At 27.6% G+C, this 18,811-nt stretch overlaps 1 protein-coding gene across 10 annotated transcripts in view; it reads right to left on the bottom strand.

Moving 5' to 3' along the window:
* The window catches only part of LOC123296813 (Ca(2+)/calmodulin-responsive adenylate cyclase), a 198,526-nt gene that overhangs the window by 104,749 nt on the left and 74,966 nt on the right, over nt 1-18,811 (bottom strand). For all 10 annotated transcript variants that reach the window (XM_044878468.1, XM_044878477.1, XM_044878471.1 and 7 more), the window contains 2 exons: nt 13,594-13,743; nt 13,380-13,498 (listed from right to left, as the gene is read on the bottom strand). In XM_044878468.1, the coding sequence (XP_044734403.1) occupies nt 13,380-13,498; nt 13,594-13,743 (269 nt within the window). The remainder of the gene's footprint in view (nt 1-13,379; nt 13,499-13,593; nt 13,744-18,811) is intronic.

Genomic DNA, 18,811 nt, shown 5'->3' with positions numbered 1-18,811 from the left:
TTATTCACGGCTCTTTCTGTTTCATAAGTACTTTTCTAGATGGTACTGTATTTTCAACAGAATCACATCATTTTAAACCGATAAAATAATTAGAATTGGATACAAATTTGTGGTTATTTACATATTAAAAAGTATTTTATGATTTCAACTGTACTAAAATATATATTTATAGACAATATACAATTAAAAGCATTTTTGATAATAATTAAAAGTAAATTATATTAAAGATAATGAAAATAAAAATATAAATGAAAGAAAATAGAAATTAGGTTAATAATTGTATTAAATTACATAACATATTTATATTATTTCGATGATTTATTTATTATTAATAATTATAATTAAATTAATTTAAAAAAAACTAGTTTTATTAATTACTTAATAAAATTATTATTAATATTTATTAAAAATTATAATTGTAAAATAACAATCGTAATAATAAAATTGTTTTTTAGTTAATAAAGAGAAATATAATTAATAAAATTTAATACTTGCAAAAGAATCCGTCTACATATTTTTATGGTTTCATTCGAAATAAAAAACTTAAAGTTAATTTAATAAAAAATTGATTAGTCCACTTAATTTAGAAAATATTTAATTTAGACGTCATCATGTAAAAAATCTATTTTAGTTTTAAAATAAGTAATTATAAGTAGGCTTAAATTTAAAAAAAAAAAAAATACAGCAGTAGTCCATAGAATGACTACAGTTTGTTGTAAATTACTATGGTTTTTTTTGAACAAATTTTTTAGTTTGAGAAATGAAATGTTTTTATTGAAATAAAAAGGGTAATGTAATAAAACTTTGGTTAACTTTTACATATGTTTTATATGATGATGTGCGTAGGAAAGTTTTCGTTGTGGTAAAAAGATTTAGTTTTAGATTACACTTTTATTACTAGAATCGTAATTTTCTCAAATTCACACAACATTTACTTAATTTACGTAGTGTATCCAAAGTCTGTCCTTGTTCAAACTAAAGTTACAATGCTTACCTTTCACATTTGAAGAGAAACATAACAGAAAATTTATATGTATACCTAAAATATACAAATAATTACATTTATTTTAATACTAGCTTTTTCCTGTAGTATCCTCTATGTACGTCCTTAAATGAGCTGGCGGAACAAATGAATGTAAACCTGGTAGGGGTACCGGGACACAGGGACATTCCAGGAAATTGCGAAGCCGGCGAGCTTGCCAGAAATGGCACAATGCTGCCGGGCACAAGCGTTAATAAGCATCCGGGAGTTCTATTTGCGAACTGCAAGTTGCTCCTCAAAGAGGATATTTTAAAAAAAGGTTAGATTGAGGGAGGAACGTACTTGTGGTACTACAAGACAGATATGGTTTGAGTACAATCGCAGGCATTCTGAAAATCTTATATCACTTCCAAGGGTCTCTGTTCGCAAAGTTGTTGCGGCTATTACAGGACACTGGTTGGGCGGCAGGCATGCTGAACGCCTGGGCCTGGCAGTGTATCACGACTACTGAAGGAACTGTCACAGTAGTGAGGAGGAGGAGACAATGTCTCATCTTCTCTGTCACTGCCCAGCTCTTGTCATTAGGAGATGGACTTACTTAAGCCATCCGAGTCCGCCGACATCCGAAGGAGTTCGCCGACATCAAAGCTCTCCTGCTGTTCTTAAACAGTTCAAAATGGTTCATGGTTCATATATATATATATATATATATATATATATATATATATATATATATATATATATATATATATATATATATATATATGAACCATGAACCATATATATATATATATATATAAGCGATTTACCATTGGCTGACCAGTACCTTATGGGTGACGTGGAAAACTCTGTATTGGCACTATATTTTCCTATTTAAAATTTGAAAAATTTACTAATAATAAATATCAAATCGAAATTAAACATTTCGTAAGTAAAAGAAGCATAGATTCTCATTCATTCACACATTCAAAATGGTTAGTGTGCCTAGCAAAGCGGGCGGGAATCAGCTAATTGTACATATTTCCTTCTGTATTTTCTTGTTCGTGGTGATATAGTATTTTCAACTTTCAGATTTTTAATAGAAATATCCACTTTGACTATGAATTCTTTTGGGCCTGGTCTATCTATTTTCGGCCATTCATTTCTCGGACTACAATACGAAACAACAAAAAGCCGACAACACAAAACTGCCAATATAATAACAATAAAAAGGCGTTGTAGTATATCTATTTTATTTTGTTCTCATATTGTTCGCACAAACTAATATTCCTTTTTATTCCAACAATTTGTATACATCTATCTGCTCTTGTTGATAATTTAAAAACCTAGAATGTGTTATCAATAAAAATAAATTGAATTGAATTTATTATTCGTTTGATTCCAGTTCATATTCGTAGCTATAGATATAATAATATGAAAAACCAATTAAAATACATACATTATTGATTATATCAATACTAAAATAGAAATGAAATTTATGTATAGAAACAAAAAAAATTGTTTTAGACAATTCCAGCACACGATAAATGAAATTTGATAAAGTAATTAGTTACAGTATATTTATCAAAGAGGATTGGTTAGAGTGCAACACGAATGTTAGTAATCATATTCGAGCTGTATCTATGTCAAATGAAATATGTATCTATTATATACATTTCTTGTGTGTAGATGTTAGTCTCTGAACTTCTAAACTGATGGGCCGATTTTGATGACGTTATTTGTGTGTGTTCAAGTCGATCCGATGATGGTTTAAATTCACCGTTTGGTTCACTACAACTGTTTTTGAGGGTACCGCACCAACAAAATTAAATTTCATTAAATGGTGGGAGCGCATATAAATCATATATTACATTATTACATTATTGTAATCATAAATTACATTATTCTTCTATGTAATTTAATAGTTTTGAGGTGTTATTTATTATTTTTCAGGTATTGTGTATTCGCACCGTGCGTGAGTTTTATTGGAGGCGTTTCCATGGTAGCGATACATTACTTTAATTATAGAATAGTATGTATGTATATATAATTGTATGAATTGCATTTATGACTTACATTGAAAATTTAATATTATTGTCTCACAAATTTAAATAAATAATTATGATAATTTAAATTTGAAAAATAATATTTGTGTACTATTTCATCGTCTCAAACTATTTACTTTAATCTTAAAAACCGTAAACGATTCGATATTTAGAGTTATCAGGTAGAGAATACAGATAAAGAAATACTAATAATGGTACATTGTTTGTTGAGGGTTAGTTACAAAAACTATTTATTAAAAATATTATTTTAATTCCGATAGGTACATTATCCAACAAAAAGACCTATCAAATTTCCTAGCTTACTAATATTTCACATGAGCAAGGAATTTTAATAATTTCACACCAAATTAACGATTTTAACTAATAACTTGATATTTATAGGATATGCGAAAAACTATCGAGTGAAAATATTAATTATTTTGTATTTATGATATAAGATAATTAATAAAGAAGGGGGAATTTAATATAAACCGTACATGAAAATAATTAGTACTATTATCAGCACTCTCGTTAGAGGTTTCATACACGAGTATTCAATGTCCTCTCTACCATATTCTCTTTGATAATTTTTAATTTAATGGGTTTGTGTAATTATAAATACAATTTTTTTAACTGTAAATAATTGATTTTCAATTTATTTACAATAATAAAAAAAAAAACACATATGAGGCTTAATAATAAATATTACTTTTTAATTATCTTTAATTAATCGACTGTCGTTTTTTATTTTATTTTTTATTTCTGACATGCTTATTAAATTTTTTTTCGCCACAAGTTATTCATTATGAATATATTAAACTTAATCGTTTTCACTTTTACTACAATCAATGCCAGATTGGGTGTCGGAAAAGTTCAATTTTTGTGTTCATGGTTTATATCTGTTAGGGTAGTACGAGCGCCAAGGCAAGTTTAGACTTGTGGTTGAAATTATTTGTACCTTATTTTCAATTTTGATGATGGATTTTATTATAACTTCATGAATGTAGACAAAAATAAGCTACCGTTTTCTCATAGGACTAATGTTAAATATGTCAAAAATTGAAATATTATATATCTATTTAAATAATCGGGCAACTCCCCCTAAAATTTTCAGAATTGATAAGACTTAGCAAAAATTATATTTAAAAAAAAAACAAGCCTTTTATCCAAAATTGACCTGGCGCTCGTACACCCTTAAATATTTTTCGATGAAAAATATATTTCGAATAAGTTTTGATGCATTTCAACAGTGCCGAATAATGCCTGTTATGTCGCAAGACCAGCTTTAAATTATTAGTTTACCTGACTTATATGTACCATTTAAAACAGATCGTCATGACAATTTGATTATTTTATGAAAGGCGCCGTGTCGTATTGTCGTAGCCCTAGCTAGACGAACGCACCCTTCAAATATTACATAGACATTTCTAGATGATTTAACTGTGATAAACAATATTACATTTTAGTACATTTTAAACACTAAACCAATGTACGTGGTGGTTATTTTGTAAATCTCTTTCATGTGTTGCAAAACATGATCGTTTTATAATCAAAATCATTATATGCATTTTATGTGTCATCAAAATAAAACATAAGGGTCTAGGACCAGACATTGTATTTGACAGTAATTTCACAAGGGATGGAAATTTGTGAAACACTCGTCATAGTTGTGTCTAATAACTTTTTTTTATACGAACATTTCCATAGCTGAGAGGATCTTCAAAATATTTAATTACGAGGCAATTTTCATTAAAAAGATAGTTGAATCAAAATTTGAAAAAAAATTTCGTTTGGCACTTAATTGATCTTTTCACTTTTTTAGACAAACAACCGACGTTTTTTGGATATGTTTTTTAAGGAACTTCATATCATTATCATTAAAGTGTTTACAATACGTTTACGATAATATGTAGTTATAAAAAGGAGGGGAGGATGGTTATCACATTTATTTCGTTTTCCATATGATAACAAAAATTCCATGTGTTTTTAACCCATGAACTAAACAAAGGGTGTTATAAGTTTGACCGTAATGTGTGTGTGTGTCTGTCTGTGTCATCGTAGTGCCTCAATGGATGAACCGATTTTAATTTTTATGGTTCGTTTGAAAGGTAATTTAACGCAGAGTGTTCTTAGCTATGTTAGTGCTGCGTACCCGAAAAAACTAAAAAATTGGCGATGATCTTCAAAATCGATTCAGTTTGGAAAAGGCATGACATATAATTTTAACATATAAATAATTACTATGGAAATGAATGGTCACATAAACCTGGTTCCATTCATTTCGAAAAGTGAAATGGTAAAATAATTAAGTATAATTCAAAACAATAATTCAAAAGAACAACGTCAACTCAAATATTTCAATTTCAATTAAAATATTTCCAAAAATTTGATAGCTCTCCAAAAAATGACAGCTCTCGTAAGTATCCTTTTCATCTCATCTGAAGTCCTTGACCATCACTTTGATATTGATTTAACAAGGAATGTTATAAGTTAAAATGTTTATCTGTGTGTCTGTGAGTTTCTCAGTGGCATCGCAGCCTCTAAACCGTCGAATCAACTCGATTGAGAACATTTTATAGCTAAGTTTCCAAAAATTGGTTTACAAGGAATAAATCGCATTTGCCGCAAGTTTTTTAAATTTTGTAAATTTCACTTGTTGTGAAAAGGAAATGAAAAGAAGGTCACTTAAATTTCCAGATTTCCGGCCATAACGAAATGTTTGCCAAATACTATGCATGACCCTAGACTAATATGTGTAATGATGTAGGGGTCTTGTTCGCCATCATTATTATTGCATTTCTACGTATGAATGGATTGGATTGAATTGTACGATGAGTCATCATTGTTATGACTAGACAATATTTTCTCTAATGTACAACAACATAAAACAGTTTTAAATAATATAAAAAATAAAACTTTTAAAACCACAGAGGTTCTGTAAATAATTAATCTTAGTACAGTGAACTTTCACTAAAATCAATATCGAATTATTTATAAATTATTCTACCTATTATGGGTCTCAATTCAATTGAAAGATTAAGAATGAAGGTAATTAATTCATCCGCAGAATAAATCGGTAAACCCATTAGTCAAAGAAAAGTATCATCTCTAAATTCTAAGTTCAAATATCTATAAAAATGTATATTTTCAGTTTTAGACCAATTTTTCGGGTTAAATGATCTACCAGGAATCGTGTTGAAAAAGATGCTTCTATATGCCTACATGTAAAAGTAAGTTTAAGCACCATAGCGTCAGTTTTGCGCGGTACAGGTGAGTATAGATGATTAAATTGTGTCAGCTTTAGTTAACTAGTACATTTAATTCAGACCCGATAATGACTTTATCGGTACTTGCTATAAGCAATGAACTGGCTAGAAATTTTCACGCCGAAGAGATAATTCACGATTTTGCTAGTATTAAAAGTAATTATTGTTGAATAAAATTTAAAACTCAAATTTTGTATATTCATTCACCTGTGTTCAATAAACAAGAAAAAAATTTTCCTCGGCCTTTTCAGAGAGTAGCCTAAGACCAAATATTGTTTAATCCGTCCGTAATTTAACCCATGCAAAAAGTTTCAACTTTGATATCGAACATCTTTTGAATTGGCGGGTTACAAAATTACATTTTGTAAGAAAGTGGATTTATGTACGGAAGCCTGAATAGCTCACTGTCAATATATGAGTAAGTGGCGCTACACCAGCTTATTTTATAAATGTGTACTACCCACAATTATGAAACCAACTTTTAAAAAGTGCACTTATGGCATGTGGCATTATGGAAACGAACCTCTTTGAAGGTATTTTGTCTTGTGCAGATTTCTAATTTAACCTCATAATAAACACTTACTCATAGTTTTAAAGGTTAGAAATTTGCAGATGCAAATGAAAACATCAACGATTAAAGCATTAAAGTTTTAACGTAAAGAAAATTTTAAACTATTTAAGGCAAATTATAAACATTATCATATTATTATTAAATCCGGACATACAATTATTAATAATTCCAGACAGTTTCGGGAGTGTCTAATTAAACGATAGTCATCACCGACTGACATCTTCAAAAAGGTTCGTTTCCATAATGCCATAAGTCACAAGTGCGCTTGTTGAAAGTGAACTAGTGTTTTAAAAAAAATTGGTTTTATACTTGTATCTTATATAGAGCCACTTTCTCATAAATTGACAGTGAGACATTCAGGCTTAGTATTTATGGATATTCTATCTTAAATTAAAATTGAATACTTTAAAAAATGAGTTAGATTTTACTGTAAATATAAACTTTTATTTTTGTTAAATACAAAATATAAATTAACACTGTGTAAAACTGTTTTTAAACTAATTTTTTAATCTCTGCATTGTACTAATGGAAAAATACTTTTTATAATGGATTTTTTGTTTGTTTGTTTAATACTAATTTTTAATTTTCTTTGAGATACAGACAGCGTATATTAAAAAAGAAATAAATAAATAATTCGAGCAAAAAAAAAAAATTAATAAGAAAGTATGCCAAATAATATAAATCATAATAACAGAAGAATAAAAATCATCGTATATGAATAATAACGAAATATTTTAAAATACCAACAACTAAACAATCATTCTTTAGAAAAGAGCAAAGAATTAAAATACAAATATATTATATGTAACAACAATCGTAGCCCTGAAGCGGATCAAATAAAAAAATTGTTTTCTTTTATTTGTGTTGTAAGTGAAAAAATAAACAACGGTTTTAAATCATAATAAGACATCACTTAACGTGTCAAAATCCATCTTAAAATAAACAAGTCTATATATTATTGTTATTACTTCTTTTTAATATAAAACATATGCGAAAATATAGTTAAGGGAATTCTCTCATAAAAACTGAGTTTTCTTACATCGGCAAACTTTTTTTTATTGAATTTAAAATGTGATGTCTCGATAATCGTAACAGTCGATAATCTGAAACGTGTAGTTATCTGAACATTTTTCGAATGCAAACTCCACATCGCTCTTATCAACTACTAAAAAATTATATTGATTTTTTGTATCGCTCCAGTTGATTATATACAATATCTGCACGTCCAGTGTAGAGGGTGTGAAAATGTTATTACTAATTATATAAAAGAATAACTGACTGACTAAGGAAGGTTAGGTTATGTTAGGTTATATTGGCTGTCCACGAATGACACACTTAGGCTATATAACCAATTGTGATATCATATATGTGTTTTACCACCCTTTCTTTTGATAATTTCATTTATTAGCTCCTTAATTTCAGAGGCTGAGTGCACCTCCTTCATACATATATTAATTAAATTAATTTTTGTTGGCACGTCGGGAATCGAACCCGCTACCCTGGGCATACCGCGGACGGAATTGGTTACGCCTTAACCAACTGAGCTATCAGAGCGACAAAAAATTAAAACCAACAATTATCGAAACTCGACTGTGTAAGAGCAACGATTTATAAAGATTGAACTGTAGCGGGCTTAACGTAATCAAATTTGTGTAATGAAAAAATGAACTGTCTATACTCAAATAATTATACGAATTTTTATTGTTAAGATTTTTTACTAAATACAAATATAATACAATTCACAACACTATTATTTTAATGTTGTTATGATAGATGAGTTCTTCACTTCACTCGTTCCGTAGTTAATTTGAAATCAGTATTGTAATCTCACTGCTGACGTTATCGCACACTGCTGTTTATATAGTTACAATCCATTATTATCGTACCATCTAGCAAATTCTAGAACTGTCACGTATGTTCTATTGCAAATATTTTATTTGTTTATGTTTTCTATCTCCGTTTAAGCAATACAAAACGATATTGTTTGTTTCTTTTTAGAATTGTCCAGATTTCATTTGTTTTTAATATAGTACTGTGTGTGTGTGTGTGTGTTAATTGTTAACACTACAGTACCTTTAAAACAAGCTTCTTTTATTCCGTATACAATTTTGATTAAATTTTAATTGCAAAGTCCAGTTAAAATAAAATGGTATCTTTATGCGGTTTCACAAAATGATAACAGCTGTTTAAGTACTTATGATTTGGTTTCGAAATATCTGTTAACTGCTATAACAAGCAGTATGGTTGGTATGAGATAAATAGATACTCGTAATGACTATGATGATAATTATGGTGTACTTGTAAATTTGTACTTGTACTTGTATATTTAGTATTATAGAATGTGAATGTTGGCATGTTTGGAGTTATGCCAAAATACATAACATTGATGCTTCTATGGTGGTGGTGGGTACATACAAAATAATTAGTTAAAATAATATTTAATAATGTCAATGTCTCAATAACTATAATTAGTCATATGATATATTGTTACTAATAATTTATTAATAATAAATAATATATGATTTACTGGCGCGAAATCATTATGTTTATTGCTTTTAATAATTGTTTGATTTATAAATAAAACTTATGTTAACGTTATACACATGCAATTTTTATACCATGTATATGAAATATATACAAGGTATATATTTAGCTTTAGTCCTAAGTTTGTAACGCTTGAAAATATTGATGCTACCAACAAAATTTTGATACAGGTGTTCATAAAATCACCTAATTAGTCCGTTTTCGGTTGTCTGTCCGTCTGTCTGACAACACGATAACTCAAATACGAAAAGAGATATCAATTTGAAATTTTTATAGCGTGTCCAGAACATAAAAAGTAAGGTCGAGTTCGTAAATGAGCAACATAGGTCAATTGGGTCTTGGGTCCGTAGGACTCATCTTGTAAACCGTTAGAGATAGAACAATAATTTAAATGTAAAAAAATGTACCTTATAAAAAAATAAACAACTTTTATCCGTTTGAGGACAAATTATATACTATGTATTATATAGGAATATCAGTTATATATGTGTGACATGTATGTATGCGTAATGTGACAGTATAATCAACACAGTCTATACATGATATTTCAACAATTAACTCAGTCGATTGTTGTTTTTACTTGTTTAAATATATTTTAAAGATCAGAATGAGAGAAATTACGTTGCCACACAATTGCATTCGAATTATTGAATTTATTTTTTCTTTCTATACATAAAAGAAAACCTTAACAGACTGATCTATCAACATAGCTTAATGACGTAGTTTTCAACTAAGAACAGGTTTATTAAAATTTAGTCCCTAAAGAGGTGTAGGCGTTTTCAATTTTTGCATGGGAAAATCATATATAGTTTTGGTAAATCTATCGGATTTTGATAATCAATTCGAAAAAATTTGGGAGAAGGTTATTTTTTTTAAGGTTTCTTTCGTTGTAAAAATACAGAAAAGGAGTTTTCCGAATCGACCCGCACATCAATAATAAGTTAAATTCATTATTTTAGACGACTCCAAAGATGTTGATTAAAACAAAAAAAAAAGACAATTCTTAAAAAAATGGATATAGCCATAGAATTTTTTTGTATAAAAAAGTGGCCTAGATACTTAATTGTACCGGCCCGAACCCCTCGTATGTTTTTCCAATGATTTCTTGCATTACCTTAATTGAAATTGTGCTGTAACCTACAATTCTTTTTTTTTTTACTAAGGTTACGGATAAAATGTAGTACGTATAGAAAATATAAAGCTAATAGAATGGCTGCCCAGCACTTTCAGTTTTATCTATGATGATAGCTTAGAAAGCCATCTTTTTCTATATTTTATATTCAGATAGATAAACGAATGCACGGAATTGAGAAAATGAAATAGATTTTTTGTCTGGACATCGAAGAATGTAACTAATATCCATATTTGGTAAAAATTCTTACAACTTGATTACATTTTCGACAAAATTCAATTGTAAGAGCATTGAATATTTTAAATATAAGCGAAATACATACAAGAATAATGAAATTCTATGTATGAGAACAAAATTATTAATATCTATGCATAAACAAAGTGGTTCAAATAATCGTTATACACTGTTAAAGGAGTATTCCTGCAAGTTAACAATAATATCATCAGATACGTGCTTCGATAACCAACTTAGTTTATTTTTGGAACTATGTTCCTTATCGCACGATATTTGTATGCTGGTTGAGAGTTAAAACCAAAAAAACTGCAACAGACACAAAAAACTGACATCTAAGTTACCTAGGAAACTGAAACTTCAATCAATTCAGGTTGCCATGAATTTTGAGAAAATGCAAAAATCTTTTTATAACTGTTAATTTGTATTTTTTGTCAAAATTTTATGTTTTATCATTCAAAAAAAATTGAGTTGTGAAAGTTATCAGACGTTAAAGAAAACAGAGATAATTTAAAGTAAGTATAATGCAATTTTTATATTATGTCATAATAAATATCCTAATCAAACCAAACGTTAACTCACATATTGGGTTGATTACTAAATCAGAAGTATGCCTTTTTTAAACTAATACTCCAATTATTTCATATAGTAAAAACTAAAAGTAGCTATAAAATTAAATTATATCAAACAAGTATTTGACTTCTGAAATTAGTTATTATTTCCTACCACGACACCTCTCGATCTTTTCCGATTGCTTTTTTTATGAAAGTTTCTTATTTGGGAACGTGTAAAACATTACGTTCTTTTGTCTAAAGGGTTTCGTGAAAAACATAATCTAGGAATTATCTTGCACAAAACATATGCATATCCCATTACCGAACGAAGTTGAATCGTTTTCGAAATTGACCATGATAACGATGAGCAGACCTTTTATTTTATAAATCTTGTATGATTCAAGGCGAAGAATATAATTAGCCTTGAGCACATTTTCGTTTAAACAAAAGAAAATTCATAAGTTTTATCTTAAGTACTTAGAAAATAAAATAATATTTTATTCGAAACAGTTTTTACTTGAATAGTCTCATTATGTAAGTTTTATATGAGGTCGTAAAATAATACTTAAATTTTTTGTATAAAAACTTCGACCTTCTAATAAAAATTCGAGCTTTATACAAACCAATCTGTACAATATATGTGCTATACAGTTAAGTGTTTAGAAGAATCATTAAGAATCAGAACGTGTTAATGCATTCACATTATCATTATCATATTCTAGAATCAGTTTAAGTACATGAGGTTCTTAAGTACATATACACCAATATTCTACAACAAATATCCATGGAATTTTATAAAAAGAAAAACCTTCTATGTAGATTAGATTAACAGAATAGATAAAGATGTTGTAATTACCGATATGGACCACAAATTTTAAGTAATGAATTTTCAAATATTTTAAGAAATTAAAGTTTTTTCATATTAATTTAAACTGAAGATTGAATTTCTCTACATATGCGTTGACTTTTATAATCATATTAATTTGGGAGTTTCCAGGAGAAATATCCTGAAAAAAAAGATAGTGAGTGATGGAAACTGTGGACGGAAGTGAAAACTTAAAACTTTGGAATAACTGTTTTTTTTATTTAAATTTTTAAGTTAATTATAGCATAAATAATTTAAATTTCATAGTTTGTAAATTGAAATTATTAACGTTTGGATAAAAACCTGTTATAAAAAATATATTTTAAAAAACGCCATCTTTTAACAGTAATCAGAAGCTACCAAAGATCAGAATCACTTAGTAAGTAGTTAATTGTACAGTTTTAAATATTTTTACATAGGTGTCGTTTTTCGATTAAGTAATGGTTTCACAGGTTCCGGTATTATATCTGTACCTATATTCATAGCATCTTGATGATGCGAAACCATAAGATTAGAAGCGCCTATAGAAATTTTTACTTCAATGATATTCTTTTGGAAAAAAATTCACCAAATTATTTCTGGTGGAAAAATTTTATATTTAAGCCGAGTTATTCATGTTAACAAGATCTGGGTCAACTGGAATCAGTTTTCGATGTTTAGTCTTTACCTAGGAATACCTGCTCAAAGTTATTTTTTTATTATACTTTATTTAGGCGAATTCTTGTCATTAATGTTATTTATGATCAAATTAGCATTTTAGCATGAATCACCAGCATCCAAAACAATCAAGAAATATACAAAAAAACTTGTACTTGTAAAAAATCTATTTCCTTGAACTAAGTATTAAAATCGTTGACTCAAAAAATATTAACTTAATATAAGGACATCAATAGCTTAGTAATCAATCAATAAGCTTCAATCCTATGTTACGCTTTACTGTGTAAAGCGAATATGTTTGAAACGAAACTTAAAGAATTTTCAATAGGTAGAGTCAAGGTTTCCTTTTGATTTTCCCCAATTTGTTTAAAAAGGACAAAAAAATATTATTATTTTTTATTTCAAAAGAAATAAAAAATACAGAAGGTTGGACAAAATGAGAATGATCGCAAAAAAGAGAAATTTTTCTCAATAAAAGAAGAATCAATTTTTACATTTGGCAGTAAAATAATTTTTCTTTTTGTATATTATAGTAAATAAAAAAATAACATACCTGACATTTTCATGCTTTTGAATATAAATTTTATGAAATTGACCTTCGACCGGTGATATAATATCGTTTTTCATTTCCATTGCCACATGTTGTGGTAACACAGAAAGCAGCAGGCGTTCCTGTGATCGGAAAAAAACACAAACAAATTGATTGAAAATAATTTATTTTTAATTTACAGTTTTTAGTATGTTTTTTTTTTTTATGGTATACTTACCAATTTTTCATTTTCATCCTCCATTTCAAGTCGTGCGGCTATACAATTTCGTGTGTCCAAAAATGCTTTACGTTGAGCATGCTCCATTAAATTGTGCACAAAAATACCAATGACATTCACACATATAAATATGACTGAATTTGCAGTTAACTGAAACAAATAAGAAGAAAATTGTTTAGTTGAAAGGAAAATTTACCAAAACAAACATTTCAAAGACGGGTTGATGGAAGTTTAAAGCAGTTATCTCTAGTCAATATCTTTTATCTTTACACAGATTTTAGAATTCAAATAGAACAAAGATTTTTACCAGGATATGAAATCTACAATTTTTTTTTAAATAGTTCAGTAACTGGAATTTTTTTAACTTCTGCAAAGGACAGTTCTCTTGAAAAACCTGTAAGACTATAAAAATATCATTCGAAAATCATTTTAATTAGCACTCACTATGGACTGGCAAAATTTTTACTTCTGATTAAAAAAAATTTTATAATGCAATACCTATGTAATTAAAATATAAATAAAATATTTGATAATTTTACTAATTGCATTAAACTTATTAAAAATTTATAACTTCTAATGAATGTTATAATTTATTTTGTAATAATTGCAATTTAATTAAAATGCATTTCCGATGATAACGAAATCTTTGTTTTCTTTTATAATGGTAAATATAATTATAAGAAATAAATAGGTAGTTATATTATTACATGAATATTTTTAATTTCCGTTTCTAATAAAACGCATATTATTTCTTCTTCCCGTAAAATCACTTGTTTTAACACAGGATATAATATCCTATTCTTTTATTTAGATATTGTTATCTTTTAAAATAAAATATATATTATACATTTGATGATTTATACATTTATAATAAAGTGTTTGCGTCTGTATGTTTCTCAGTGGCATCGTAGCCCTTAAACGGTCAAACCGACATGATTGAGAATATTTTATAGCTAAGTTTCCAAAAGTCGGTGTACAAGAAATAAAACGCATTTGTCGGGGATTTTTTTAAATTTTGTAAATTTCACTTGTAATACTTGTTTGAAGACAATCATCTTGTTCAATTTTTATATCCAGAAGAGTATAAATAAGTAAATAACATATAAGATTTCAACCGTGTGTATGTAAGCTACGTATAAATTATGAAGTATTGAATCACAACTTTATTTTAAAAACTAAATATTATTTAAACCATCATTTATGATTATTAATGATAATTAATATTAATTATAAAGTACCTCACATATCGTTACTTTATAAACATACATAAATACATACATAGTTATTATTTTATTCCACTGTTACTTGATAAAATTATGATATTGTACATATTAATTAGTATAAACTTAATCAAGATATTGTTTATAAATTATTATTGTAAAATCAACAATTAGTATAATTATAACAATATCTGCTAGTGACGTAACTAATTATAATGGAAGGTTGAACATTGTTACAATAACTTGGAGATATTGTTCGGGGCTAGGGACTAAAAGTTCAAACCATTTGTGAAGCTCAGTGATTCACTGACTTACTGGTCTATAAAAATTATTTATCCCCTCCTTGATAGGTCGCCCTATTAGCTCAGTTGTATAAGGCGTATATAATTCCGTCCGCGATATGCTTACGCTAGCGAGTTCGATTCCCGCCGTCGCAACTAAATTAATTTAATTAATAGTTGTGATGGGCTGGTTAAGTGCATGGTATTTGTATGAAGGAGGTGCACTCAGCCTCTGAAATTGAGGAGCTGATAAATGAAACTATCAGCGGAAAGGTGGTAAAACACATATATGGAATCACAATGGGCTCTATAGCCTAAGTGTGTCCTTCGTCGATAGCCAATATAATAAAAATTTTTCTATCCCTGAGGGAATTCGCTTCGCTAACGCAGCTCCTGCGCTACGAATTTATTTTATATCAGATCAAACACAATTAAGGCAGTGAAAATTCGCGTATTTATTAAGGTAGTAAAAATTTGCGAGTAAATTTTAATAAAGTAAGAAAAATTTAGTTGAAAAATATTTCTTCAAATAAATGTGAAACATATTAAACGTAAATAACTTTCGTTTTAAACATATTTTACCAACTTTTTAAGTATATATTATGAATCTATTAACACTCCTTTTTCTTCAAAATACCCTTGAATTAGCGGTACTTTTCTTTTCAGTTCACCAAGACTCACACATTTATTATAATTTGATGTCTATGATTAATTAATTAATTATATTTGAATGATGTAATCAGTTAATTTACACTTTACAGAATGAAATGAAAATGGTAATCGGTTTTTACATCAAAGAATAATTTTAAAATTTTAAATAAATATGTTACATTTGTCAACGAAGTTTGTTTTATCTTTTATCTATATATGAATTCAAAATAAAAAATAATGTATAAAATTTTGTAGTTTGTCCCTTGTCCAATATGCAATCTTTAATTTATTATTAGTACATATATATCAAAAAAATTGAGATTCTGAAAAAGGTCTTAAGTTACTCAAGGCGTTATGATAAAATTGAGCTAGCTGAAAAAAATGAATAAAGTTCTTAATAATTCTCTGAATTTTAGAAAGATGTCTCAATTTTTCAATTTTCTAATAATAATAAGTCGCCAAAGGTCACGAAAGTTCAGTTCATTTAATTATTTGATAAATATTTCCTAATAGACTAATAAACTATAAGCCCAAGCTTAAATTTTTCCGGTGAAATGACCCACCAGAAAATTGTTAAAAAAGAATCTCTTATAAGTGAGTTTAAGAACCATGGTGTCATTGTTTCGTGCTACAGGTGAGAATATGAATATTACACCTAGCAAATATGTACAGCGTTGCTGGATACTAACTCTGCGTAAGTATTCTAAGTGAATTCCATAAATGCCGTACAGAAATACGGCATTCAAAATTGACCGAGTTTATTCTATGATTTCTGTATTTTTGTGGTTTTTGAAAGTCACAAAAATCAAGTAAATTTTTTTTGTAAAAAAAATTTTTCCTTCGAAGATACGAAATTTCTGTGTATTTCTCAACGAGTTTCGTTATCATGTAGGTAACACAAATCCTTTTAATAATTTCAACAACATATCTAAAATGCCGATTACATAAATGGATAAAATAATAAATAAATAATATTATTTATTATATATATATTATTTTCCTATTTTAATAAAATAATAATTATTATTATATTTTATTTACTTTAAACACAAATAGAAGATTGATTAATTCGTATAAAATAAAAAATTTTGTAAAACATAGAAAATAAATTTTATAATTTTATTATAAGATTAATCTAATTTTATATAGAAAATATAAATACAATACAACTATTTGTAAAATGTATAGAAAATATTTAAGACATATAAAGTTTTCCATTAGGCAATATAATAAGAATTAACATAAAATCAGTATAAATTTTTATCAGTCTATCGGTTATTATGCTAGAATTAAAAATAATTCAATTGTAATTCTAATTCATTTTTTAAAATACTTTCTTAGTGACCGCTTTCAATTAAATAATTTTGATTTTATCAATATCAATACAAGAACGAAATAAAACAGTCAATGGTTTCTTAAAAATTGAACATTAAGAATCGAAATTCGAGACACTTTTAAAATATTTTTCACCAGTATTTTGGTAAAACCCTATATTCCGTATCAAATAAATATATGCTAGTTATACAAAATAGAATACGATTAATTTTTACTTTGAAATCCTCCAAAAAATGATTTCTTAAAATATTAGCCAAATCATCACGAAAAATAAATAAGATAACATTAAAATAGCTATCGACAGAAAAAAGACTCGTACAAACCGATTAAATCGAACTGTATATCGTCTAATAACGCATGCAAACCGGAGAAAAAAAGTATTTTGCTAAAAAAATTTCAATCTTTATCAATATTTCAAAAAAAATTTGAATAATATGTTCCATTAGAATAAAATCTTTTCCAATAAACTACTTTAAAAGTTTTTAGAGCCTAAATGGCCGAGCGGTCTAAGGCGTTTGTCTTTGATTGTTTGTCGATTTAGACTTAGGTTGCGGGTTCGAATCCAGGCAACGGCAGTGTGAACAATTATGATTAATGAGGGCGGTAGAATTGATCACATTGTCGTCGCTTGGATAAGAACGAAGTAACCGACTTCACCAACATCAAAATGTAATTGTATATATGTTTGTAATTAAATAAATGAAGATTAGCAAATAATGATGTGGGTGGCCTCTGTTATAGGCGTAAACCCCATTATTATATTATTATATTATTACTTTAAAAGTTTTAGATAAAATTAACCATAAAGCTAAAAAAGCTTAAATCTGAGCCTTGTACACTCACTGTCAGAAAAAGTGCCATAGTTAAAACATTCTAAGCGTACGCATCATATGTTATGTTATAATAGTAACACTTAGAATGTTTTAAAACGAGCATTTTTTGTGACATTGAGTATACTCGACATTACAGTAACAACCGCGGGACCGAATATACGCAATACTGTTTTTCATATTTTTAACGATAATAGATGCAGAAGATAAAGACGATACAAAACAAGGAACAATCCTCAAGATTTAATTTTATTGTAAAATATAGGAAACTAATTGCATTGAGAAACAGTCTCTATTCAAATACAGCCTTTTGTCGGTATTCTATATAAAATCAGCATTTTGGATTAGAAATATTTGTATGGCTCGTTTTAAAAAAATTATAAGTTATTATTATAATAAATATACTCCAGTTTTAACCAAATTGAAACAAAGAATGTAGTTTACAAAGTGACATAGACTAGGTAATTTATCTATTTGATATAAAAAATATATATTTTATATTACTTACATTAGGTATGTTATATTCTGTTCAACGACTAATATATTCTGTGGATATTATATACAGGGTAGGACAAAAACTTTAATATATAAAAGCTCATTTTTAATAGTTAAATTTATAAAATAAAATAAAGCGCAACAATACTCATAAAGGGTCTTTTCCGTTTAAATAAATATAGGTTAAAAAACTAAAAAAACACGCTTGTTGCTTATTCTATGTATAGTATGCTTATCGGTAGTAGAATAAATGTATATAACTGATGATGTCCTATGCATGGGTAAGATATTAGAGAGTTACATACAAACATACATACATACACACATACAGGTGAAGCTTATATAAGCGTGTTTACAATAAAGTGAGAGAAAATGATATAAATATCTAGTTAAAGTATTATACTAA

This window comes from Chrysoperla carnea, chromosome 3 (genome assembly GCF_905475395.1).
Source record: "Chrysoperla carnea chromosome 3, inChrCarn1.1, whole genome shotgun sequence".
In the NCBI taxonomy this organism is placed as follows: Eukaryota; Metazoa; Arthropoda; class Insecta; order Neuroptera; family Chrysopidae; genus Chrysoperla; species Chrysoperla carnea.
This window is presented reverse-complemented; position numbering and strand designations above follow the sequence as displayed.